Source organism: Haliotis asinina, chromosome 16 (assembly GCF_037392515.1).
Source record: "Haliotis asinina isolate JCU_RB_2024 chromosome 16, JCU_Hal_asi_v2, whole genome shotgun sequence".
Lineage (NCBI taxonomy): Eukaryota > Metazoa > Mollusca > Gastropoda > Lepetellida > Haliotidae > Haliotis > Haliotis asinina.
Genome location: NC_090295.1, coordinates 6,063,300 through 6,090,474, shown reverse-complemented (window position 1 = coordinate 6,090,474; position 27,175 = coordinate 6,063,300). Strand labels below are relative to the sequence as shown.

Below are 27,175 nucleotides of genomic sequence, written 5' to 3'. Positions count from 1 at the left end.
TCATAAATTCACGAAAAAATCAAAAGGTCATCGACAGCATATTTCTTTTTTAAAAGAAAGCCAAAGTGTTTAGGATTATTATATTTTTGCTGCCACGTCGCCATTTCGTCTCTGTCATCATCAATACAGGAAATGTTCAGCGTCATCAGCTGAGTGGTGCAAAAACAATGAACAATAACCTGTGGCTTAAAACCACCTTCTACATCATTGACCATACATATGGAAATGCCATGAAGCACTTAATGCCCACATCAACCTCCACATGCCGTACTTGTCCCATAATCATCTTGACACGTAATGGGTTTTAAAAGGAGATAAAACTGGTAAACAGTATTATTGAAAAAAAAGACGAAGAAAATGTGTACATTTGCTGGATATTTCTGCCTCTTGGTTCCACGGAGACCTCATCACAGCAGTTGTGGACAGCTTCACGTTCTAGCTGGATAGATGCATAACTAAGATTATTTTTTTAAAAAACACAACGGTACCAAAACGTTAGTTCGAGTTTTAGTAACTTGATATGCAAATATGATACCGACAATTCTACATTCCATCAGTATTGAGCATTAACATTTTCACTTTCGCTTCCATGCTGGCTCATTATTTTTCCAATAGACGTGAAAAGACGTATTGTTAATACTACTCTGAACCACACAAACCAAAGGCATGACTCGTTTGAGCGTAATATGGAAAAAATTGTTAACTTGACCACGTTACACCGTTGAGAGCAACATCCTGACGTAGGTTGTGTTTGACTGTGTTGTGAATTCCATACCTTGCAAAACACAGAAGGACTACGATTTTGGCTCGTTTGAGGAAATTCATAAAGAACTGCACTTACACGTATGTTTACATTCCACGCGGATGTTTGACATGCTTTTAAGCCTGCCGTGTAGCTCACGTTATGAAGAAGCCCCGGCTGCCTCATGCAGAGAAATCGTATTCTTACTTCAAAGAAAATATTTCGGTTAGCAGAGGCAATTATTTGGCGTCGTCGTAGGTCCTTCAGGAAGGGGAAATTGGAAACACAATGACATATTTGGTCTTTTATGGAGATTACGTTGCCATTAAATATTTCTTATGACATAGGTAATACCTCGGGAAATTGATTCTCTGAACCCAGGAATAATTCTAACTTTGAAATAAACGTGTGCAGTGTTTTTTAACATTCAGTTGCGGACATCAATAGTATCAAAGTATCAAAACGAGTATCTATGCAATTTTCTTGGTTCTCGGATCTTACCTTCCCGTGAGATAAACGTTTGGGGCATGCCTCTCTACAGAATAGTCTCGTCCAAATACAGGTGAATGACACTGGGAAAACAGTATTATACAGTAAAATACCACTTCAGATTTTGAATGATGTCTCCGTTGACGAAGACTGGCTTCATCCAGCTACTTTGTACTTCAGAAACTACGCTGTATGTGTTTGTCAACGTCTTGTGACAGATACGTATATAGAGGATATTATATAAGTGCCCGTGTCATACTATGTTTATGACAAGATTGCCTAAATGTTGGTTTTTCCCGAGCGAGAACAAGGGATATACTGATATTTAGGCATGAGTGTCGTAAACATGCATGGTATGATATGGGCACGAATATTATTTGGAATATACTTTGGAAGAAACGTATATAAACGTATATAAATATATATGTCAGAGGGAGAGAGGGGGAGAGGGGGAGAGAAAGACACACACAAGGGATGGGTGTCGTTATGAAGTACAACTATCATCTAAGTAGACATAAATAGAGAGTTAAACAACATGTAGTTTCTCCAATAATTACACGAACCGGATCTTCTCCAACATGTTTTATGAAGATATGGGGTTTTTTGCGTTTTTTTTATGAGGATAACATGTTTTATGATGAATAAAATTAAACATGCTGGAGAATATCCGGGTCGCGAAATTACGTCAGAAAAAATAATTGCCATATATGTGTCACTGTACCCTCGGTATTCTCATCACTTTAACTTCCTTAAAGTTTATAATTGCATTACAGGTTGTATGGGAGCGGTGCTGATATTAGTTTTAAAGCTTGTTGACCCATCCCAATATATTTACGAAAAACAAAACAAAAAGCAACAACATGGAGATGTATGGGGAGCATGGAGATGTAAGGAGAACAGCAATGAAATAGCACAAATCATCCCTTCTGTTTGTTGAAGGACGTGTGGGACTATGTTAACAAAAAAATACCCCAGTCGACCATGCCTCATAATCCTCTTACTTAATACTAGTAAACAACTTGCCCGACTGGCAAAAGATGATACCAAACCTTACCTGTTAATCTGTTCTGGAACGAACAGTACTGTTAACAACGAAAGACAAACGGAATGCCGATAAAATGAACAAAACGCCGAGAAGGAGTGTAAAGTGTTTAATACACTGTACAACAAAATCTGGTGGTGTGAGAAAAAAAATGTTCGTAATCAAGCACTGAAGCGAGACATGCAACTTAACAATGACGACAGTAAAACATGATACACAAAGTAACAGTAATAATCGATCTTTCGTCATTCACTAAATGCAGTGGCATGTCAATACGCTTTGAACGCAAAGATGAATGTTGGATAGCACCCAATGACAAAGCGGCTGAACCCCTGTTTCTCCAATTCTCAATGCATAATTCACTACCTTTACCGACACAGTTGCACATTAAATGACATTCAGTATCTGTAAATACTACCGGTTGGTGGATCTGTGTTCTTCTTCAGGCATCAGTGATAAGGATAAGAATACATGTGTATTTGACTCATGACTAAAATGCGTTACCTGAATAAACCCTGAGTCATACCCGTTTGATAATATGACTTCTAGAGAGATTATGTAACTTCTAAGTGATATGACTTCTTAAGTGATAATATGACTTCTAAAGAGATTATGTAACTTCTAAGTGATAATATGACTTCTTATGTGACAAGATAACTTCTAAAGAGAACATCAGTGAATGTTACACTGCGGTATCTCAAAGTAACGTCTAAACGTTTCCTTCGACAACAGTCTCTGACGTTTAGCAGTCAGGGGCCCCTTTCACAAAACTCTCGTAAGCCTAAGGTCTCGTAACTTTTCTCGTAGCATTCCTACTTCTGATGTTACAGTATAGGAGGTACGGATGCTACGAGAAAGGTTACGAGGTCTTAGGCTTACGAGAGCTTCGTGAAACGGGGCCCAGGAAGACCTTGAATCTACGACCATCTCACACTAACACAGACAGTGGATGAATCTTGGTCTGTAGACATTCTGAACCAAACAAACTAGTGATTGATGGAATGAGCAACGTGGAAAGGTTGAACAGGCTAGAGGAAGACTTGGTCAATGTCAATTTGCGACGTTATCTCACTGTTCATCATATGGGGCACATGGGTTTTCCATTTATCAAAAAATATTGGACAGATATATCGGAACAGTGTTACAAAATATATCCACATTGGTCGATAGGGTAACAACAACTTACAAAGTGTTATGGACGTATCATGAGGCAAACTGAAACGCTTCTACTACCACAACCAGTGTTCCTGTAGAAGTGGAGTTGATAACAAACATAATGAATTCAGCAGGCCACAAAGACTGAAGGCATCACATGAAACAACATAACTAGTTCACGTACAACAAATATTTCATATTAGCTTTTAAAACATAACAGCTTATAATTCCAGTATATTACAGTACCAGTAGTGGGTACTGTAACGACGTAACGAAATTAGTTTTCTAGTGACCTACATACTGCATCAGTTTGGTAACACAATCCTAAAGTGACCTTTCCGAGTTCTTCGTCTCAAAGAATTGTCAAATATAATTATATTATCTCTTGTGATGTAATGGTTTGCTATCGATTGGTGATCATATAAACGCTTTGACATTCTTCCCATATTTGTTTCAACACTTAACATGTATTATGCAGGCTACATAAATGCATGTTTATTATACAATGATAGGAACAAAACAGTAATACACTGAAAATTCGTACAAGTTCGCTGGGTGTGGCCAAATTTGAAAATGTGTCAGAAATGTTTCTTTCGCAAAAGCTATCAGTTGAGAAATCTGTTAATGTAGACTTTCTAGAACGTTATTCTAAAATACAATCGCTGAATTCTGGAAGAAATGTTCATAACACCATTAGGTATAATTCCAGGAAGTGCATGTGAGTCAGCTTCCTGTGGTCTATTAGGCATTGTCTCCAAAGGAAACATGTAGTAACCATATTGCTCGTTGTGTCTTTGGACATTGTACTCAGTGCGAAATCCATTGACACTTCCCAATTCCAACCATATCATTCCAAATCGTTTACGATAAAACACATATGTCCATGATATATTACAAGACATCCCACAAAGGCACACTCACATAATTGCACAGTATAATGAAATGGCTACGTCATAACTGATTATTATTTGTATATGTGTCCGCTTTTTCCCGCAAGGCATGTCCATTTCTGGAATGTTTCTGTATAGTACAACCGCAGTATAACCGTAGGAACGTTTCGCGAAATTTGGTACTCATAGAACAATACAGCACAAAATTAATTGAGTTGTTTATGAGGGCTACGATGTCCATCACATCCCCTAGGGGCAGGTACACAGTCTCGAAAAAAGACATCTTCGTAGCACTCAAGATGATGAGGACACCCTGGGGCAACTCTGTGACGAGGAACAGGACAATAACCGATATCAACATTTTCGTCGTTCGGGAATGTTCTTGAAGTTTGATATGGCTTGAACCAGAGAACTTCAGGAAGCTTTTCCGTAATCGTATTTTTGAATGCATTTGGTATAAAAGAAGGCCTCCGAATATGGACATTAGTAGACATGGCACAAGCTTAGCTAACACAGCGTACATCCAAACGTTGACCAACACAAGCGGCTCCGTATCGTTGCTGCCAAGGCGTAGGCTTTTAAGAACAAAGATCGTACTATTCGTTTCGTTGTGTGTGCTTTCCTTCATCTCATTTGTAAGGTAGTTTGGAATCATGACGATTGTAGACGTCATGTACACTGCAAGAACTAAGTATTTAGATTGGTTGATTCTCCGAACTCGAGCGGCACTTGCTCCACTCGGTGATCGGATATGTATATATCTGACTATGGAAAGACTAACGCATAGCCATATTGAAATGGTATGCGTCACATTGGTCAGGTTGATATGAAACAATAAAAATGTCATCCAATGAATGCTGTTTTTCTCCGGTGTACTGGAACTTGATGGATATATACAGTAGAAGTGTATAGCAAAAGGCACGTAAGAGGACATTGTTATGATGTCGGCAATTGCCAGGCCGGTCAAGATGGTGTTGACCGGTGTTCGCATGTGCTTACGTGTAAGTACTGTGATATTGAAGATGTTCGTAATGATGCCAGAGAAACAAACACATAAGCTGGCGTATCCATGGTAACGGCCATATGCTGTAGAGAGTCTATCCAGATCCTCGTTGATGTCAGGTTGTCCCGCCATCTTGACCCTGTCGCTGTCTTGGCATCTTACGTTGTTCTCAAGGTACCTGCAACACAACAACAAAGTTAAGTACACATCAAAGGCACATGCACTTTTCGATGGCAGCAACATGTCTGTTTGTTGACAAAGGATGTACTTCATCTAGATGTACAGCTACTTAATCTGTCAATTATAAAGTCGAGAAAACACGAGAAAAGTCACGATGAAGACAACATCATGTGTTCATTAGGTCCAAATATCTGGCGTAGGACTAATTAGATCAAATGAACGAGATCTAAAGTAGACAAATGTTACCACGGTAACCACCCAAATGCCGATGCAGTCGATAGCGTGTACAATACATTCATTGTAGCCAGACAAAACTTGAAGGTAAGATGGCGGAACCATATAAAACATTCACAACCTTCCACAAATTTGCTTCACTGATAGCAAATCCAGGATTATAGCTGAACTCTCTGTGTTCAAGACATCACTGAAATCTGATTTTGCTAATACAGAATACATTGGCCACCAGTTCACATATGTATCACATATCTTTGCGTAAGTAGACATATTTGGACATCAAACGTTAGCCAGGTTGTTAAATTGTTTGCTTGTCATGCTAGGGTTCTATTCCCCACTTGAGAACCAGTCCATCCTTTGTACCACCGGCCGTTGTGATATTGCTGGCATATTGCTGAAAGCGGCGAAAAATACCCAACCACATTATCAATGATCGGAGGCAGTTGAACTATTTGAACAAAGACAGTTGCCGGCAGGGAAAAGAGACCTAATATATTTCCAGGCAACTAAAACATGATGACATAAAAAGGGATTCCAACCTAAATCGAATTCATCTCCTTGACAAATATCCATACTTTTCCAGCCATGCGAAATTTCAATCTTTACAGTCTTTGGTTCTTCAGGAATTATCTTTTATGTATTTAACGTGGCTTTTAGCACGTGGTTTACGAGAAGTCTTTAATAAGTCAGGATAGGTCACTGGTCCTCGACAACTCATCAAGCAAAGATGTCTTTAATTCCTTATCCGCAATATAGTCCGAGTTTTTATGAGAAGTCACAGACAGATATTTCTTCCGAACGACAGGATGGCGTGATAGGGAAGCGAACCGAAAATAATAGTAGGTTATTTTCGATTGGCAGATTGATCGGGTTCAATGCCACCAATACGTTCTAGGGGAAATATCAACTTCGCATTGGTCCTTGTGATAATTATCTCTGAAACGTAGCGACTGCTGAGTTGTAAATGTGATTTTTCTGAAGACATGTCCTGCTTTATTGCACATGGTGACACTGTTTAGTAACCATGTCATTCAGCAACACAATTTGTAAAGCATACGCTCAGATGAACAACGTTTGACTTGATAGCACTCATCTGAGAGAATGCAAACACACGGCTATTGAATAGTATCGACATGGTAAATGTCAATAGAGTTTTAAAGTGACGGGAGGGCAGTTATATATTCAAGGGAGGACTTTTTTGCTCGGGTGGTCATTTTTTCTTTTGCATCAAGCGATCCCGATATCCGGTATTCCTTCCTTAGCCATCTAGAGAATCAAAAACGGCATTTTCAGCATGGCGTCTAGTTCTTAAGCAACGAACTGGTGGATAGGGTGAAATGCGTAAAACCAACGGACTTTCAAGACCATGTTATACATTATACGTCTTCTGTGATGACTCATAAGTGGAACGATGTATTTTAACGGGGCTATCCAAAAGAATTATTTGAATCGTCGCATTACTTCGTTTTGAAAATTCGCCTGTGATGCGGCCAGAATGTTGTTAAACGGTGATTCAACGGTGAATCACTACTATTGCATGTAAGACGACAGAATTGAACTGAATGTATCCCGGGTTTATTTGGTTGTTTACAATAGTCATTACGATATTATATTGTTTGACAAAAGCTGAATCTGTTTTTGTTTTTGTTTTGTTAAGGTTCAGTTCAGAAAGGTATTACCGGGCATAAATGTGGGTGGCTTGAAAGAACTGCATGTTTTCCATGTCAGAATTCTAGATTCGGTATAATCATTTTTTCTTTAATTATCACATACCACGCTTTTCAAACTAGGAAGTTTTCAAATAAACGTAAAATATGTACGATTAAGCTTTATCTGCAGAAACCATGATAACGATTTGTGGGAGACATTACGTGTTTCCCTTTCGTATTTCTAGACATTACTATTTATCTCAAGTGTTTAGTATATTCCAGCTGACATGCACCTGTACGTAATAAACACACTATTATCAGCCCACAGCCCAATGCTTACATAACATAATGAAGGATAAATGATCGTCATTCTGATGGAATTTGGTGCTGCCGCTAATTTCAGTTACCAAATTGGTCTTGGTTAAGAAGATTGCTAAGATTCAAGAGGTGACACCAACATATCACGCCCAATGTAATGCGATAACACATGTACACTTTGAACTGCATGTTCAGGCAAGCAAAAATCGCAAAATTTAATGCAAAACTAATGTTTAGATGTTTCTGTTTATGCATTTTAAAATCGTGATAAAAAGGAGCGTTATTTTTCCAAATCAGTACATAAGGCGTAATTAGGATTTTCATCAAGGCACTGAATGAGAGGAAGGAATTTTTCATATCAGCATGGGCAAGTAATCATGTTTCTTCATCAGAATGAATGTGTGCATTTGGGATTATGTACCGAGGACAATAGCAATAATGAATATCCACCAAGAGATTGCTTACAAGTCATTTAAGTGTGTGATTCTATGCTCAGGCTTTTTGGCATGACTGTTGGTTTGGAACTCATGTTGTCTATCACTGTCAATTGACTCATATAGCTAAGGGCGTCCTGCATTAGCTTTCATATTGCTGGAAGCGGGGTTGAACAAAAGAAGGAATCTCACTCACGAAAACAACTCCTGTGGTTCAAAACCTCAGGTCAAGGTACTGACGTAGATATATGCACTCTGTGACTGACCGTCGGTGCACAAACCCTGCCTAATGTCTCTTTGTTAGAAACACAAAGACGGAACAATTTCAAATACGTTTCGTAACATAAAGTCCACGGCAGTAATTTCGAAATGAAAGCTACTCTCATAGTGCTACGATAAACGTCAATGACGTGTACATGACTTCTTCAGAACTGTGGTATATCGATATTTCTACGAGAAACAATGAAACGATAATCGTCTTCTTGAAAACCAGAAATGATGACGATTACAATTCCAGTCGGATGCCCCATCTCCACGTGCATGTATGGACACCTTTACATTACATCTAACGCAAACACACCTGACAAACGTTACTTCACTTGCATTCGTGATTACTCACAACAAAGTCGTTACCAATGCTATTTAGAAAACGTCACCCTACCACCATGGTAACCATTTACCACGTATTCTGCAGGCCGGGCAGTTTATGGCATTCGCCTTACAGTTGTCATGTTTCAGTATAACCAGATCATCATTCAAAGTCTCGTTAAACCCAAATCACGCACTCTTTGTATTTATTTACTCTATTTATTAGCTAGTATACATTGTCAGATCAAACGTCATGTTCGGCATGTTTCATAAAAAGTACTAAGGTGTGTAAGTTTTATGAACTTTTTATGCAAAGTATTCACATTTTCGAACAAAGAGCTGCTTCATTCAGGGACATTCACTTAAAAACAAGTCTACTAGCAGGCATGCTGGTCTATGAATGTAACAACACGATGGTTTCCGATGCCTATGGTCTTTCTGTAACGATCCAGTTTCTACAAATAGATTGCTATTGATTACATGGCGTCAGTGTAAGAAGAAAAGACGAATGGTCATTCTTCACCGTTCGCTTCATATCATATATATTTCAAGGAGGGAGAGAGAAGACGCACACCGCCTTTGTACGTTCTATAAAGGACGCTGATGGATTCCTGAATACATTGCATGTATATTTGCGTTCAGGATCGGTCTTTCATGTGTATAAATGGAACGTATGCTTTGATCTTGAATTTCAGTAAAACCCAGAAGTCTGTCTATGGGGATCGACAACATAGGTATAATAGCTATTAGCGGATATTTTTAATGAAACTATGCATTGTCTTCACTTCTAAAACATTTACAAATCTTCCAAGCTTTTTTGTTCCAGAAAAAATGCATGATTCAGCAATGTTGTGAGAATGGATTACTTAGAACCTTCAATATCCGACTAACATTGTTCCCACTGAATATAATACACAGACCATTTGTGGTTCTTCTCACACGAAACATTGAATGTAATCGCAAAACGTCGTACACATAAATTACATACGATTTTCTTTACGGTATACTCTTTCCTTATTAGAAAGTAATTTCAGGACTGAGAAAACTCAGATTGACGCCACCAAACAGTAACCCCATAACTGGTGATGACACAACAGTAACCCCATAACTGCTGATGACACAACAGTAACCCCATAACTGCTGATGACACAACAGTAACCCCATAACTGCTGATGACACAACAGTAACCCCATAACTGCTGATGACACAATCATGACTTTTCTTTCTGGACCTTATGGTATGTTGTGCTGCTGTATTGTCGATCAATGTATAAATTGTGTTCACGTGGAAATGAAAGTGTTACAATATAAAAAAAAACATAGACAAATATTTCAGTCAGTTTGTAAAATTTATCACGATAAACGTTGACAGTTTAGGGATAGAAATGAACGAGTAATAGTATCGGCAAGTAAACGCAATACTGAGAAAACTTAATTTCCCCACACGAACAATGATGACTCCAACATCTGGTTCACTTAACTCTGCTTCAGGTTCTAATGGGGTCAAACCTTTCTTCCTCATTCTCTCTCTCTCTCTCTGTGTCTCCCTGTGTGTGTGTGTGTGTGTGTGTGTGTGTGTGTGTGTGTGTGTGAGTGTGTGCATTACGCCACATATTACAACCTGTAGCAGCGGGAAGTGAAACAGACACTAGAGTGAATGATGATCGATGTTGCCATTGGAATTGGATCCAGAAGTATATGTTCTAGATTACCGGAAAGCAGCTCTATTTTCACAGATGAAGCAAATACCATATTGACAGATGTGAGTTATATTAAAAAAACACCCTAAATACAAACAAAATCTATTCAGACTCTCTTTCTTGTCTTTAGGCTATTAAAAACTAGAAATTAGTGAATTATATACTGATCTTGCTACTGGCCAATTCGACATCGTCTTTTGTTGGTTACAAAATTGCTGATGATGCTGCTAAGGCAGCACTCAACAGATCTGTGACACCACTTCTTATTCCATACTCAGAATATAAAGCTACAATTAGATCTTATATTCGTGATCTGATGCAGAAGAATTGGGACACTCATGTGGGTATCAATAAATTACATGCAATAACACCCTGTATTTGTTACACCTACTTGCCTGGGTTAGGTTGTCAGTCTAGATCTGAAGAAGTCGTGATGCGATGATGTTGCATTGGCAATACGCGGCATACACACGGGTATTTGTTAAAAGATGAGGATCCTCCATTTTGTGTCCATTGTGATGAAAGAATCACGGTCAAGCATGCCTTGCTTGACTGTGTTAAATGTTCCGTCAAAAGGGACAAGTCTTTTACATCACAAACTTTTAAAAATGTTAGTTCTCAATTAATTATTGCACTTTAAAGGAATTAAAATTCTTAACTAGTTTGTAAACAGATAACTATTTTATGACGTGAAGTTCAAATTAATACCTCCGAATGTCAGTGGTAGTACCCTTAAAGGGGGTTAAATTACTGTAACATTATTGTCCTCCAGATAGGGTACGTAAGTCCCGAAACATTCAAAGTAAATTTAAACTTACCAAGCTTTTTAAACGTAGTAGCAAAAGTACTGTACGTCCCCATGGTCCCTAGTTTGGTGATATACCTGCTGTTGTTGGCTTTCTATAGTCGGTTTTGTATTGTATTGTTTAAATAGTGAAATTAGTTTTATCAGTCCATGGTAGTTTTAACACTACGCCTGATGCTCTGTTTGCTGCGCTATTGACGTTTTCTTCTTTCTTTTTTTATTGATATATATAAACATGTAAAATGCATAGATTCCATTTCAATATCAAATATTTTTACGCAACGATATGGCTAACATATTGCCGATGTGACGTTAAAAATTAACTCAATCACTCACACAATGAGAAAAAAATTTGCTATGAACCAGATATTGGTGTGTGTGTGTCTATACATATACGGCGTGAGCAGCCTGAGGTGTTTTCCTAGTACTTGGAGCAGTAGTATACGAGATGGGGGTACTTATCTCTTCCCCTTTGGGCATTATTTATGTTGATTAATGCCCCACCGTTGGTCGTCAAATACAAAAGCCACTACCAGCATTGTCATTATATTTTGCCTATTTTGACACTAAAATATTGTGGAAAGCATATTTAAAAGTACTGAACTTAATACAACATTTAAAATGGACAAAGCCGTTGTATTATTACATGTATATAATCAAAATATGTACATTCACAATGCCAGTGTGTAAAACATGTGTTGCGTTCATAAGATCAAACACCAGTAAAACTGACACGAAAATCATTCTCAGTACGTGTTTAATTCACTAGTACTTTTCTAAATAAACCATTTTTTTCCAAATACTTCCACTAAAAAATCTATAATATGTTTTGATATGTTCACGTTCATTACATTAAGTTAGATCATAACGAAAAGGGAACTTCCTATTCTACTAAAACAAAGTAAAGTTATCTACCCAGGTCAAATTGACTGGTGATGTTGAAAAATGTGGCATTCTCTGGAAGATACATTGACACTATAATGCGTCAGGCAATCTTTCACACTAGTGTGTCGACTCCAAATCACTATATGCAGTGGATCAAGTTATTTCAGATATGAGCGTACGGTGCTGAGCTGTTCCACTCTTGGGAGGTACCAACCATCACGTCCTCCGACAAGTCCTAGATACAAATGGGGTCGAATTCCTTGGGAACAAAACAAAATCGTCACCAGTCATGTCTACAACGACACACCTTCTAAATTCGGCGGAAAGGAATCCTCACAACCTTAATTAATTCTCCCCAGCCTCTGTAAGCCAATTAGTTAAGCATGAACAAAGGTGTTGTTTCAGAAATTCAATCCAATCCCTCCAGATCCCACTATTGTTATGAATCACGGCTCACGGTTCGAAATCACATTAACACGGTGGCTCAGCCGCTCAAGCTACTGGGAAGTAAATAAAAGCATTTGCTACTCCGTGTGATTTACTGCATTCATGAGACAACTTACCACCTGCCAACTGGAACTGAATGAAGCGAACAATGAAGCACATACACCTCGACATTTCTCATGCAATCCATCAGTCAACGGGCAGTACCTAATTAAGTTAAACGTACGAGCCTGTTGGTCTATGGTTGCTGCAGTAAATCACTGGTCAGCTGGAGGCTTTTCCTGAAAGGACTGAGTAGATGAGTGGTAATGACCTTGGGCTCATATTGTTGGTATTCCTCGTTTATCTGTCATGGTTTCTTGATTATATTACTTGCTAACAGCTTTTGTAACTGATATATGAATTACAATATTGTAATTTCCTTAACTTCTCACATGCTGCATGGTATGTTTTACCACATGAGTAAGACGGTTTCACGAAACAAAGAAAATATAGGGTAAAGCTGCAGCACATGGGTTCGCTGCACCCTTAAGCTTGTTCAACATGTTTTCTGCATCTTGTGGGAATTTGGGGCTTGTTTCATATTTTACTGACTTTTTATTTATTTAAATTTGTATATCTTTCTTCAGTTATTGTCTTGATATAGTTTGAGCGAAGTTTGATTTTTAAGCTAGTGATGTAGCGATGTAGATGGAATTGTTAAGATATATCTGGTGTTGAAAGAGTTGAAAATGAGAACAACTTTTATGGATATTCTTCTTTATTCTTTCTAGACGATGTTTCGACATAGATTCTAATGCCGCTGTCACGCAATTAATGACGTTAGAATCTATGCCCTTCTTTATCTCAACTTCTAGAATGCCAATCAAAGAAATGAATCAAAGCTAAACATAAAAATACCGTGTCATATATCACTCTATACGAAATAGCACAGATAACACTTAATAGGAATCTACAAAGGCGTGCAATCCTATTCACTAAATGGCAGTTTCGTACAAGTATATCTAATTACAACAACTAGATGTCCATTACGTAACTGATAATCAGTTCAACCGGGTATGTGTGCCTAGCTATCCGTGTGTTGTAGATAAAACGGACATGTTCGACCTTTCAACTCTGTTGTTATGACAATATGTTTACAGGTAAACATGAACATGTGTTAAAGTGAAGATGATTACTTCAAACAAGGCGCTAATAGACCCCACTCCTAATGGGATGGAAACTCTCGGTACCCTTGACGTGAGAATCATTTTGACGGCCACGTTTACTTGGCCTGTTAGCAGTGTCCGTTACAACATGGCGAGTGCATAACAATGTATTATGACGGCTAATGAGTTGCCCTATCGTGTTCATTGCAATGCACGGCATGATACCAATAAGCCGCTCATACAGTATTCCGTAAATTGTAATTCGAGCGAATTATTATATCTTGTCATCTGGTGTCAGTTTTATCATTGTCAATGCTCTGGATGAAATGAGTTGTTATTTTCTTCCAAATATGGTGAGCATAGTACAAAATATATGTAACTTGAAATTTGTCATGACCAGACGTACTGTAGACGTACATGTATAAACATTGCTAGCCAGTATATTATACGTACCAATAAGCTCATGTATTTTTCATGCATTTAAACAAAATGCATTCAGACATATTTGTGCGCGTTTGACACATAAACAATTTTCAATGTCCAACTCCTTCACAATATGACCACATGTATATTAAATATGGCATGGAGTTATTAGTTTATCGTGTCTTCAATCATAAACGATAATTTTAAATCACCTACCGATTTGATTTAGTTGTTCCATACGTGATCCCTGTTCCTGTTGAGCGACGTTCATCTCAAATAAGGATAAAGTGATGACTCCACGCCACTCCTCCTCCGCCTTGTCGTACGTATCATTAACCAATAACGTCAGTACCCCAGAAGACGGCAAGGTCTACAGTACATTTTATACCTTCTTAATAGACCTGTGATTACACTGGCGCGCTCTGCTAGCCTCTATTCTTCGGAAGACTGCTATTTGCCTCGAGATCGCCACACAAGCGATGATATATTGCTTTAGAAATGAGTTCATTTTCCTTTCAAAAGCGCCATTGCCTCCGACTTAGCATCACGATCCACTGCTGGTATATATTCTTTTTGGTCAGAGAATATAGATTAGTCTTTCCCCCGGGAAGTACCCTGCATGGATAATAAATGAACTTAAAAATCAATCCAAGCCAGCTTTTTATGTCCAAGGTTGAAAGTACGCAAGCGTTGATTGGGAAGCGGCACATCAGAGAGGAAGCTTCACAGAGATACAGGAAGGGAATGCCATCATAGCAGCATGTTCAGTCCTTATGATCATATACAAACACTGCAAATATTGACTTGTCGCTAAAATTGACGAATATGTGAGAAACGATTTTATGTAAACGACGATGGTTCATCTGACGCGAGTTTCTTAAAAAATGATTCGGTTTTGGAAACATTGGTATGCGTGATGTTAAAAGATCCGCGTCACAGGTGAAAGAAATAGCCTAAAGGTTTATAACAGAAAACTCTTGTAAAAACTGCATTGAAACTTGGTGCTTGTGGACATCACTATACGCCTTTATTAGCAGTACTGATAGTTTTCCTGGTTGTGCATATGTATGTATGTATGTATGTATGTATGTATGTATGTATGTATGTATGTATGTATGTATGTATGTATGTATGTATGTGCGCGTGCGTGTGTGTGTGTGTGTGTGTATGTATGTATGTATGTATGTATGTATGTATGTATGTATGTATGTATGTATGTATGTATGTATGTATGTATGTATGTATGTATGTATGCACGCACGTCTCTGGGACAGAACAATCTTGAAACACTGAACCCTTATGGTTCAGATATATATCTCTCAACTAGTATCCTTGTCTTTTAACAAGTGTTAATGTATACTGAGTTGTAGTGGTCAGTTGCACTGTGCTGCTTGACCGCTGACTGATGGCGCCAATGGTATGGACATAGACTGGCTGAGCCACAACGATATGATGAGAATTCCATGTTCATCCCGGTGAGTCTGGAATTTTAATGATGATAACATGAAGCAATTGGAATTTCCTGCACCTTTAGTTAAAAATCCATGAGGAAGGTGATTGTTGTTGCCAATGTCAATAATTTCACGAAAAACACGACATGGTTACATGGTAAAGAGACTTGGTATGCAAAATGGCATTTAGATCTCTGCATCCAATCACGCCTGTCTCGTCCACCGGTATATTGCTGAAACAGTTGAAAAGCACCTTCCAATCAGTCAATTGCAGCTATATGACATAACTGGAAACTCGTTCCCCTCTCAATCCTGACATGTCTAGGGTGTTACAGAACACAATATGCGAAACCCGTTACCATATGTCTCATGTCATAAGGTATAGCGACGTTCGACCGTTCGGGAAGATCGCTGATCTACATTTCAACTACTTGCCAAATGAGGAATGCATTGGACATCTGAAGAAGATGGAGCTATGTTTCATACTATTCAATGAAGAACAATTCACAGATGTAACCACGAAGAGACAAGTACACGTTTTAGCCCATCTATCCCCATTGCTAGATTCAAACCGACAGTGAGCCTGTCACATTTCTGTTACAACTCAGTTTCTGTTGCATTCTAATGGAACGCTGTCTTGCGCTTGAGTTCATAATACGGACCGTGAGAGTGGTCAGCGAAGAAGGCCGTCATGCAGACTAGGAGATCCGACTGGCATTGGCATTACCAAATAAACTCCCTGGCTACGGGGTGCCTAATCATAATTATTCATGGAGTATCCGGTGTCCATTCAATTTGGTGGAGTCTGAATTCTCACACTGACAGCTTGATCTACTTACATGTGTCAGTTCCTGACACGAGGAAACATTGCATTCCCAGACTGTCACAAAGAAATCGTTAATGTCCCACTTTCTCCACTCTCCCTAACCAAATTCACCGTTTTCAGCTGTCATCGACTAAAAAGTTTAAAGTGCTTCCTTGCTGGCTACGAAAAAAACACTGAGGCGTTTAAATCACAATTTCTAAAAAAACAGAACCCAAGCGATGTCAATCAGATCGTAAAGTTTCTTTTACTAGTCCAAGATAGATGTTATTTTTATCTTGATTGTTTTCTGTTTGCCACCTTTTTTTCAATTATTTTATTTCACTGTAACGACACTAAAATCAGCATTCTCTCTATACAGATGTTATAAGAAAATACAAAATGACGTATTTCTGTTACATGTTTGATATACGTGATTCGGAAAAACTTTCACTTTAGGTGAAGGATAAACACAAAAAGAAAACAAGTTCAGCAAAACTGTTTAGGAATATTCAGACACCACTACGTTGAATATATAATGTTCGAAATAAATAAAAAATAACCAACAGATCGATAACCTTTAATGTAATATCAACCCACAAGATTATAGGAGCTGATAAAGAATGTGTACATATTTCCTATTTCCCAATTCAAAATGATTGAAATCTGGCTTCAGAGAGTACACGCATATTTATTTAATCAAATGTCCTTTCCTTCTAGCTCGTAATGGCATGTCATCCTCTCAGAACAGAGAAACATTGCATGTAATTTCCATTTAATTGCAACATATCAACTCTGTACCTCTCTTGTTCGTGACTCGCGCATGTAGCGAATATTTGCATGAGCGTGAGAGAACACAACTGCATAAATCTGTTGACACAGGGTTCTTTTTGCTTGTTTGCGCGTGTATAACACTAACACACAGAGACAGAGAGAGACAGAGAGACAGAAAGACATGGAGACAGAGACAGAGAGACAGAGATAGAGAGACAGAGACGGGGACAGAGAGACAGACAGAGATAGAAGGACAGAGACAGAGAGAGCGACAGAGAGAGACAGATAGAGAAAGACAGAGAGACAGAGACAGAAAGAGAGAGAGAGAGACAGATAGAGTGACAGATAGAGAAAGACAGAGAGACAGAGACAGAAAGAGAGAGAGAGACAGATAGAGTGACAGAGAACCCTCCAAGCTGCGGCTATCAAACATACATCACTGTCCAAACCCGCATCTGGGCATTTTGATTAAACAACACGTTGACACCAAGTTAAAAATTGCAATGGAATCAGTTCTAAAACAGCAAATTTTCCTCTTGCTTGTAAAAGTCTTCAATCAAGAGAAAAGGCCTTCTCTTGTGTAAGGGACATTTCACCTGAGTGACTTCAACGACGGTTTCCATTACGTCAGCTGATATACGTAAAGTATCAGGCTGGATTCAATAGTAGACGTTTTTCATCGAACTTCAAAAAGCAATTCCGTTATACATCGACTTCTCAAACTAAGTACGTAATCTTCACAGTCATTGGCTGGTTAATACTTACGTTTTCCCCGGATTACCTTGCTGTCCACGTGTGAAGTAACGTCAGTTCCGCAACGTCAGCGCTGCGGTGCGTAAAATGAACGTATACATCCTGCTCTTCCGTATTATAGCTAACTTCAAATTCCTCTCATATTGAAACACAAGTTTATGGCGCTGGGCTAGATACTATCCTCGTTGTAATAATGCGCATGCGCAGCGACGAATGGCAGGTCAAGAAAGATGAAAGGTCGGTTCAATAACTCAGCATCAAAGTTAACTGTCAGACATGTCCGGCTCAGAACACAGAAAGGAACTTAAGGTAGTAGTGAGGATTTGTTAGTGTTTTGGGGGAAGTGCTGTTGATAACATGCAACTTTTCTGTCGACCGCTTGCTAGTAATCTCCCACCTTCGAGCGACAGCAATGAAGCTCACGCTGGGTATTGACTAATTTCCCGTGAGGTTTCTGTCAGATCAGCAGCTCTTAACCAGCGCTGCATTTACAAGGTTTCTTCTTTATGAGAGAGACTGTTAGCGTGAAACGGACTTCGGGGCGTATGGACAGTGTCTCCTTCATGTATTATATAGTTTAGATGCAGAAAAAATGGCTTTCAGGGAGCCTTTTTACCTGACCATTATTGATGTAAGACATTTAGCAAATTGAGCCTTGAGGCCGAGAATATATCTGATAGGATTAAAGGGAAATTTGAGCGTGCCAATACAATGGCTAAACAAATGATCAACTACAAGGGCATATCGATGTTTCAAATATCATTTACGACTCTTTGACTCTTCTTTATCAAACGTTGCCAACTGAAAATTCGTGAACAGCAACTGAATGGCTTAGAGTCATCTGGGTGATGTGATTATCGCATCCAGTTCTTGGAAACTGAACACACAATGTAACATGTTTGATGCAATAATCTGACCTATTGCAAAGATGAAATAATGGTTGTTTATTTTGTGGCTTAAAGCCGCAGATGGCAATATATATAACTGAGTCAGGGCCAGACAATCCAGTGATCTACAGAGTCGACATCGATGTACGCAATATTAATCTGCATAGGCTGATTGTCAGCGACCTGTGTGTCGTTAATTCGAAACATGGGTTGAGGAAGACTAATTCTCAACAGGATCTTCTAATGAATGAATGAATGAATGAATGAACGAACGGACTGACGGACTGACGGACGGACGAATGAATTGACATGGGCACCTCTTTTTGCACGCATATCATATGCCCATATTCTCAGCCTCACGTTCAGACAAATATACACATATGATCCATCACTCTATTACGTGTCTCGAAGAAACGTGTTTAATTATTGCACACCTATCACTCAAAGGTGTAACATACCGGGGATGTCGATTGGAAATATATCGACTTGTACTTTTTCTATCCATCCACGTACTGTCAATTGCGTGTCATTGGTTTGAACATGTGTTATTTGACGCTAAAATAAAGGTCACATGCAACCAAAATATCAAACATGAGTGCATGATATATAAAATGAATTGGTGATTGTGAAAAGCAACAACAAATAAACACAAATATGAGCGTATAATCGCAAATCAAAAGTGCAATATTTTGTGTTTGGGTTTACCTCCGTCGAAACGAAGCCACAGCGATAAAGAACCCAGTCAGAACCGATGGCTGTTCACCCATGTGTAAGGACGCCTTTCCAGAAAATTAAGGAAACTCCGATTCCGCGGGCTTCTTTTCATCGCGTTTTTTTTTCAACCTTATTGGTTGAATTGGCATTTTTTGATGATTTGTTTCGGTAAGTGCATACCGAAAGGTATCAGAATCTTCACAGCTGTGTTTTATGTCGCATGTGACATTTAACCTTCATAGTGTGATGCAGTCTTCTGTTCATGCGTTGGAATGTAAAGTCAGTAAACTGTGCATATACACAAACATCTTAGTCAGGCACCACCTGACATGCCTTACGATTGAATGAGGCCGACTTTAACTCTTGGTAGCATATTTTGGACATGATTGGTCGTTGTGTGCGACAGAACCTGGCCATACTGTTTTACACTAGGAATGGCGTAGACCGCGCCTTCAGAGGATCAGGAGGCTGACAGAGGGCATGAGGAGGAGAGTTCATGTTGTCATACAGTCACATGGATGTTGAATTCAGTACTGACACTGATTCGTGTAAGACAGGCAAATGACATTTTGAACGTTCACAAATAAATTCCACATTAAACATTTCAGGGACATACTTGTTCAGACATTGTGTTGTATGTTAGTACCATCCAAAAATATGGATTCCAATCGTTTTGTCGTTTTAATAAGTCAAACGGTCATATGGGTCATAAAAGCTCATATTTTTCCCACCTGTGCACTAAGTTCAAAACCTGTCTTTTCGAAATTACAGGGAGTGCTTAAGTACGTCCTTTGTGTACATTTACTGTTTTGGTGTATTGAATCAATATGTAAAATGGACATATGCCGTGCACAATGGCCTGGGATATCACAGGGCAGAAGACTTCGATCTTGGTTAAAGACAATGGATTCCCATCATCCTACGCCTTAATCCAGAAAACCTCCTCGCCAAGACGTACATTTCTTCTGTTATGACCGAAACTACAAAGACAACAACCTCCATATATTACATAGTCAAGCGACAGAGCATAAAACACGAAACAGCAACCACAAATCAAAATTACGGCAAAGGTCCGCGAGTTCATTTTGGGTCAAGATTACACAATCTGCCAGGCCTTGGAACAAGAAGGCGTAAAACGCAAGGATTTGAACAATTAAGCCGTAAAAACCTCCCAGACAAGAAATCAATTTACTACTAAGAGCAGTGATTGCACAATTCGTTTAGTCCCGTTCGATAAGTAGAGGACTTTGCAATAGTTTCGGAGATATGAGCATATGATGTCGAAAGAGTTTTAATTCTCCAACTCCCACTTAATACAATGTTCCTTGTAAACCTGTAATGAAGTCCTTTATAGGTAGAATCATTTCAAGGATCTTTTAATCAACGATGACAAAATTGACTAACCTTATGAATTCACGAAGTTATCATTGTATAAATTGTGGTGACCTTTCCAGCCGGTGGCACTTAGCACCGCATGCTTGTCTCAGAGATAAGCATCTTGGATGCCCTTCCGGTGACATATCACAGAATGGAAGGATTGGAAAAAGAAAGTGTCGGGGTTTGTGGGAAGTTACAGTTCATTTTTGACTGTCAGTTGTCTACAACTATGGGAAATTATCATTCACTTTGTTCGTATCAATAACAAAGTGAACAAAAACTTTAAACTTTTTAATCATACTGCAGGTCACCGAATCTCATCATACCCGATTGCATGAAGTTACACAAGTTAGTGTTCTATTCACTAATGAGAAATATTTATAACAAATTTACTCTAATGACAAAACTTGTGTCTCCCTAATTATGGTGTAGGTTATGGTAACGTGCTTCCATTTTACATTATATTCAGTATCATCACTTTTGAGTATTGTCTAAAATCTTTTGATTAATCATATGAGTACGAGGAAAACACGAACAATGGGTTGCCAACGTGGCAACCTTTTGTGGAGTTGAACACAGATCATCCACAGGGCTAGAAAACAAATTCGCAAGTGAAATGAAACATCTGCATATGTCTGCATGGAATCGATACATATCTCAAATATCCCACGCTGTCATGGTGCCAATGCTTGTATGCATGTGCTCGTATTGTTACGCGCACATTACCATACACACACGCGCTCGCACGCAGGGTAAATATTATACCGTCAGGAGTAATTATGAAGCTATTTGCATTACTTCGCTAAATGATGTGGTTCTTCCCAGATGTATGAACACGAAACCGCACAAACTCCAACGCACCATACGTGATATAACCGCGAAAGCAAACTATAAACACAATGTTCTTTTTAGGATGGAGTTTATAAACTTCACAAACAGTAAGTATTGACTTCGCGATAAACGTATGGCAGGCAGACGTTGTGTTAAGCGAACCCTCGACTCAAAGTGCTATCCAACACTTCTGCCTTTTATACAAGGATATAATTATCTTTCCTTGAAACAACTGCCTGGCCCTTTGTATAAACAATGAAAGAGATCCCAGATTCCAAAGTTCTCTGATCACAATTGGTTCACGTCTGCGTGACATTTAAAAGACGAGCAGATTACTCTAAGTAGAACGTAACATGAGCTACAGAAATACAGATTCCGCAAATCGTGCACTTTAAAGAGAAAACAGAAGCTGTTTGTTTAGCAAGTTGTAAGTTGTAAGTCAAATTTTGACACTAGGTGTCACTTACTCTTGCTGTACAGGATGTAGGTTTCTGCCATTGGTTATTATTATTTTTGCATGTCTTTTGATATGGTGTGGTGAAGGAACGCATGTGTAGCGATCTATATGTATCCGAATCTACAATTTTGACCGTACATCTTTATAACAGATCCATATCCTTCTCCTGTCTATCAATCCATCTTCACGACAGACCAGATGGACCTCGTAGAAATGGTAAATCCGAAAGCATGGCACCTCTGCCACTAATGAGCAACAATTGCCAGCAATGATCGGCATGTTAAATGGTGATAATATCTATTCGAAATTGACCAGACGGTTATCAGTGGGCAATCTACGAGTCCACGGCCTTGCCTAAATGTAGGAGGGTTACCTGGGGCTGTCTGGTTTATCGTGGAATTGACATTATGGCGAGATTGACATTCACAGCAGTCCGGGAATCTCAATCGTATGAGTAATGTCTGACTGAAGGGCATGGAGAGAGGCACAACACAACTGCACATCTCTCACCGTAGTTTGTTATCTGCAAATAACACAAAGGTTCTTGTATTTCCCATACTCTTCATGTGGATGCAACAAGTCATATGTAAATCGTCATACATTCGTAGATTTATGTTGTAAAGTAATCTCACAATACCTTGTAAATAACCATTTCCTGTGACTATTAGAACAAAACAACGTGCATACTTTTTTCCTTCCTGTCAAACTGTTTTCTCATCTAACACTACGTAATGTCCTTGTTTTAATGTCACTCAGGCTATCAGAACCACTTTAAAAGACAGTTTAATTCAACAAAATGGTACGGGCTCAGTTTCATGATAATGTATCTCATGCAAATATTTACTTTTTTGCAAAGATTTATGTTAACAAACTTCAATCCTGAAAGTAGGTTCTGCGCATTAAGCCAAAATATAGACTGAAACCAAATGTTTTTCTTTTGTATTCAACTGCATGGCAAATATCAATACGTTTGTGCAACTAACAATGACTGTGTAATAATTTATGTAAGGTTCGCGCACGCTGAACAACATTTATATTGTGAAATTGTGAGTGATGTTGTAGCCTCTTTTGACGTCAATGGTCATTAAATCTGCACTCCTCGTCAAGTGGATGAAGCAGAGTGTCTACAACCATACAAGAGTAGCGTCAGTAATGACAGCGCTCTTTACCGTTGGTTCCATGTGCTTGTAGACTAGGGCTACTGAGAGCTCTCTTTGAAAACCCACATGGCAAGTATGACAACATGAAACAACATAGCTCGATACACGATACGTACATCAGACTCAACATAATAACGAAATTCCATAAGTGTAGGGATTTCCTATATCTGGATTAAACTTCGAAAGTGTTTGTATATTACATCATATTAAAGAGTCTTTCGCAGAACAAGATGCGCATGTTAAACTTTCGGAGTTGAAATCAGGCAATCTGAAATGATTAACGACAGTGGAATTGCATTATTACAGTAAGATAAACGAAAGGTTATTTCAACGCGATCACCAATACCAGAACGCTATATCTCTAGAGCATTCCTTGCCATCCACAAAATGTATATAAACATGAATAAATATAGCAAGTGGTTTCTGAAATGATAACACGACACGGATCTTCTCCTACATGGTTCAATATTGTATCTTCAGGGAGAGGTGATTACATGTAAACAGATTGTATATAAACATTTCACGATCTACATTAGAGCATGGACTAAGCGATAGCCAAGGTTCACGCTTAACCGTGGATCGTCAAAACGTAGAATTATGTAAATTAACAAAGATATAGCAATAACATCACACGTGTTCGTCATTTTTGGCAGGTTATTTGCACTCTCCAATAAACACGGACCACTGAACAATTATACTAACTGGTTAAACGTCAAGATAAATCATCCCTTGTGGATAATACATGTTACCATTTTTCGCAATTAGGGAACGCTGATTTGGCGCTTAGCATTCCTGCAGGTCTTAGGATTCTCATACAACCCAATAAATATTGAAATGGTTTACTTTTTTAGGACATCTGATTACTAATCCTTTTGGGGCAATTTTGACATGCTCACAAAAATGTGTTTAATTAAACTTTTAATGCGATCACAATTGATCTATCACAAACGTCCAGTTTAGTACCAGTTCCCCTGCCTGTTTTCAGCGACCCGTGAAGATCAGGGTTATAGCTAATCTTCATCAACCCATGTTTGATGTAAGAGGTGACTAATTGGATAGGGTCATTAGTGTCGCGGATTTGGTTGGCACATGTCATCGTATCCCAGTTGCATAGATCTGTGCTCATACTGATGTTCTCTTGATTGTTGAAGAGTTTATCATTTACAGACCGATGCAAAATACCTGGAATGTTGCTAGTGCGGTACTACACAACAAATCAACCAGCTTGTTCTCAGTCACCACACCTCTATGTATGGAATCAGAAAGGTTGTCATTCCTTACTACAAATAGGTGGACTATGACACCACATCTCCCAATATGCAAATGAAATCATTAGTGTGTACACATCCTATAAGCCAAACGAATGTTTCTCTGTTCACGCTTAACCCCTCATACACCTGCTTATCCTTGCTGTTGGTATGCATATCGACCTTCCGTCACTGCTTGTCTGGTAAATTGGTACTGGGCACAATCGCAGTTGGCATCACAGTAAACCTGCGGATTTTCTAGAAGATCATGATAAAAAATGCAGTTTCCATGTGTATTGATGCTTATCGCCAGCCCTGGAATGTAGTCAACTAACAATTATTCTGTACGTGGTTTGTTGTCTTTCCCTTTACCATGCACGCATGATGAAACCACGAATGCATAATGATTTGTTTAATAAACAATTCATTATTGTGCACAAATATGCGTCATCTACAGCTTCAAACCAGCAACAGATTTCAAACCTAATACAATTACTTCCTTTGAAGTGACATTATACCGTGCGAAGCTTTTTGTGCTTTCGTTTCACGAATACACGTGTGGAAACAAAGAATAGATGATTTGTTTAAGAAACAATCCGTTATTGTGCACATGTGAACATACCTATCATCAGCAGTCTCAAATCATCAGCAAATGTAATCAAATTACTTCCCTTGAAATGTAACCACAATGTAACTCATTTATATCATGGGCTTAGGAGTGTGGATTTTTATGAGCAAAATCATGCACATATCTGAAGGCTTGATACGAGCTTTTGTATAAGCATGTATGATCAGTTTAGTTTCTTGTGCGTTACTGAGTCGATATCGTGTGAAGAACGTGTCCTATCTAATGCAATATTGTTTGGAAGTTCATATTGAGCCCTCAGCATCAGACCAAAGTGCATGTACAAGCCGTTTCAGGGTGTGTTCTCTGCTGTATGATTACTTCATCGGATGCTGAAGCCCGTGGAGATGACAGCCTAAAATAGTCTCTCACATTAAAGATAGGGGAGTGACATCTTCAGGCCCTCGCGTGTTTCTTTGTAGTACGTGATTAAAGGTTGATATCCGTAACTCAAGCGCGTTCAAGATTGACCTTCAGTAATAGCAGGAAGAGCCAAAGTGGCCTGGTGCAAAAAGGTGCAGTCAAATCGAACACGTGTTGATTTTTGGGAGCCATCGTATTCCTTCGTGACGGAAATTACACGAGTGTGCACTCACAGTAGAAAGTTTGCCACCCACATTCACATTGTGTAATCTACCGATTACATTCTTACACGAGAATGCAGTTTACACGTTTAGTCGGCAAGAATGACGTTTCAACACCAAAAAAATGATCACAGCATACCACCACAAGCAAAGTCAAGGAATGCCTGTATGACGAATCAATTTAGATCGTAAGTCTGATGTCTCATGTCTGATGTCGAACCTTAAGCAAATGATACGCTAATTTCCAGTTGCTCCTCAAGATCTGTCTGCATAGTCGATTCCTCACATCGAGGACTGATATTTTAGTGATTTCCAACATTGCATTAATTATTTTCGGTCTTTTGTTCAACGAGAGACCTATTCTCGCCGCAATAGCTACATCATTGCTGATGCGGCGGTAAGCAATATTTACTCACTCACTCCACCCATGGAGGAACGCTTTCGCAAAATACCATTTCCTACCAATGTTCTACGATACAAAACAAACCATGCTGGTCATGCTACGTATATGTGCATTGTTACAACATGAAATGGAAAATTCACGTCTTCATTGGTGTCAGTTATTAGAAACTCAAGTCAATAGCATGTTACCTGCGGCACTCATTGTTTCATGTTTGTTACGTATACAACGGAGGACACAATAATGCCACACGGACACCACGCTTCTTCGATATGACGTCATGGCATTATGACCCCAACGAAAGTCGCTGTCTACCTGCAATCTCAGATTCCTCCATCATCAGGGTGATATTTGTTCTGCTGATTCGACAAGAAATTACCAGCTAACTTTTTCTTTCTATTGACAGCCAAGGTAACGACGACACACGGCAGGACTGTCTTCACAAGGTAATGGTTCAACAATGTATTTCCTATATAAGGACAGGAACGGAACACATACATAGAAACACTTGGTATTCTTATTTGTCGACGAAGCTATTGCAAAATATGCTTTTGTTGGCAAATTCAGCAATATGCTGCGGTTTCTAATATTGAGATAATGATACGTGTGCTTTTACGTGTGTACAACTCGATATATCACCATGTACATAGATCCTGGGAATGGCACACAGGAATTCTCCGATGATGAGCGAGTTACTTCTTCAGTGTTGGCATCACACTCCCAAAGGAGCATTATACGTGTACTGTTAAGGTGATACTAGGTGATATTGTTCTTCACAGTATGATCCTGATAAGATGAAAGTCGCAACGGGAACATACCACGCGAAACAAAACATAAGTATCTTTGGAATGCTGACGTTCGGATCGCTGTACTTTGTCTGTGGCAACAAACTTAAAATGCTACATCAATGTTTGTTCATCAGAAACCACGACAGCCTATGAAATATGCAAACGGAAACACAGAGTACTGATATCCCTCGTGTTGA

General features: G+C 38.9%; 1 protein-coding gene across 2 annotated transcripts in view; it reads right to left on the bottom strand.

Moving 5' to 3' along the window:
• Positions 1 to 2,367: 2,367 nt before the first annotated feature.
• LOC137268906 (G-protein coupled receptor dmsr-1-like) overlaps positions 2,368 to 27,175 on the bottom strand; it is a 115,042-nt gene continuing 90,234 nt past the window's right edge. For both annotated transcript variants that reach the window (XM_067803513.1, XM_067803514.1), the window contains exon 2: positions 2,368 to 5,499. In XM_067803513.1, coding sequence (XP_067659614.1) covers positions 4,380 to 5,499 — 1,120 coding nt within the window. In that variant the 3' untranslated portion in view covers positions 2,368 to 4,379. The remainder of the gene's footprint in view (positions 5,500 to 27,175) is intronic.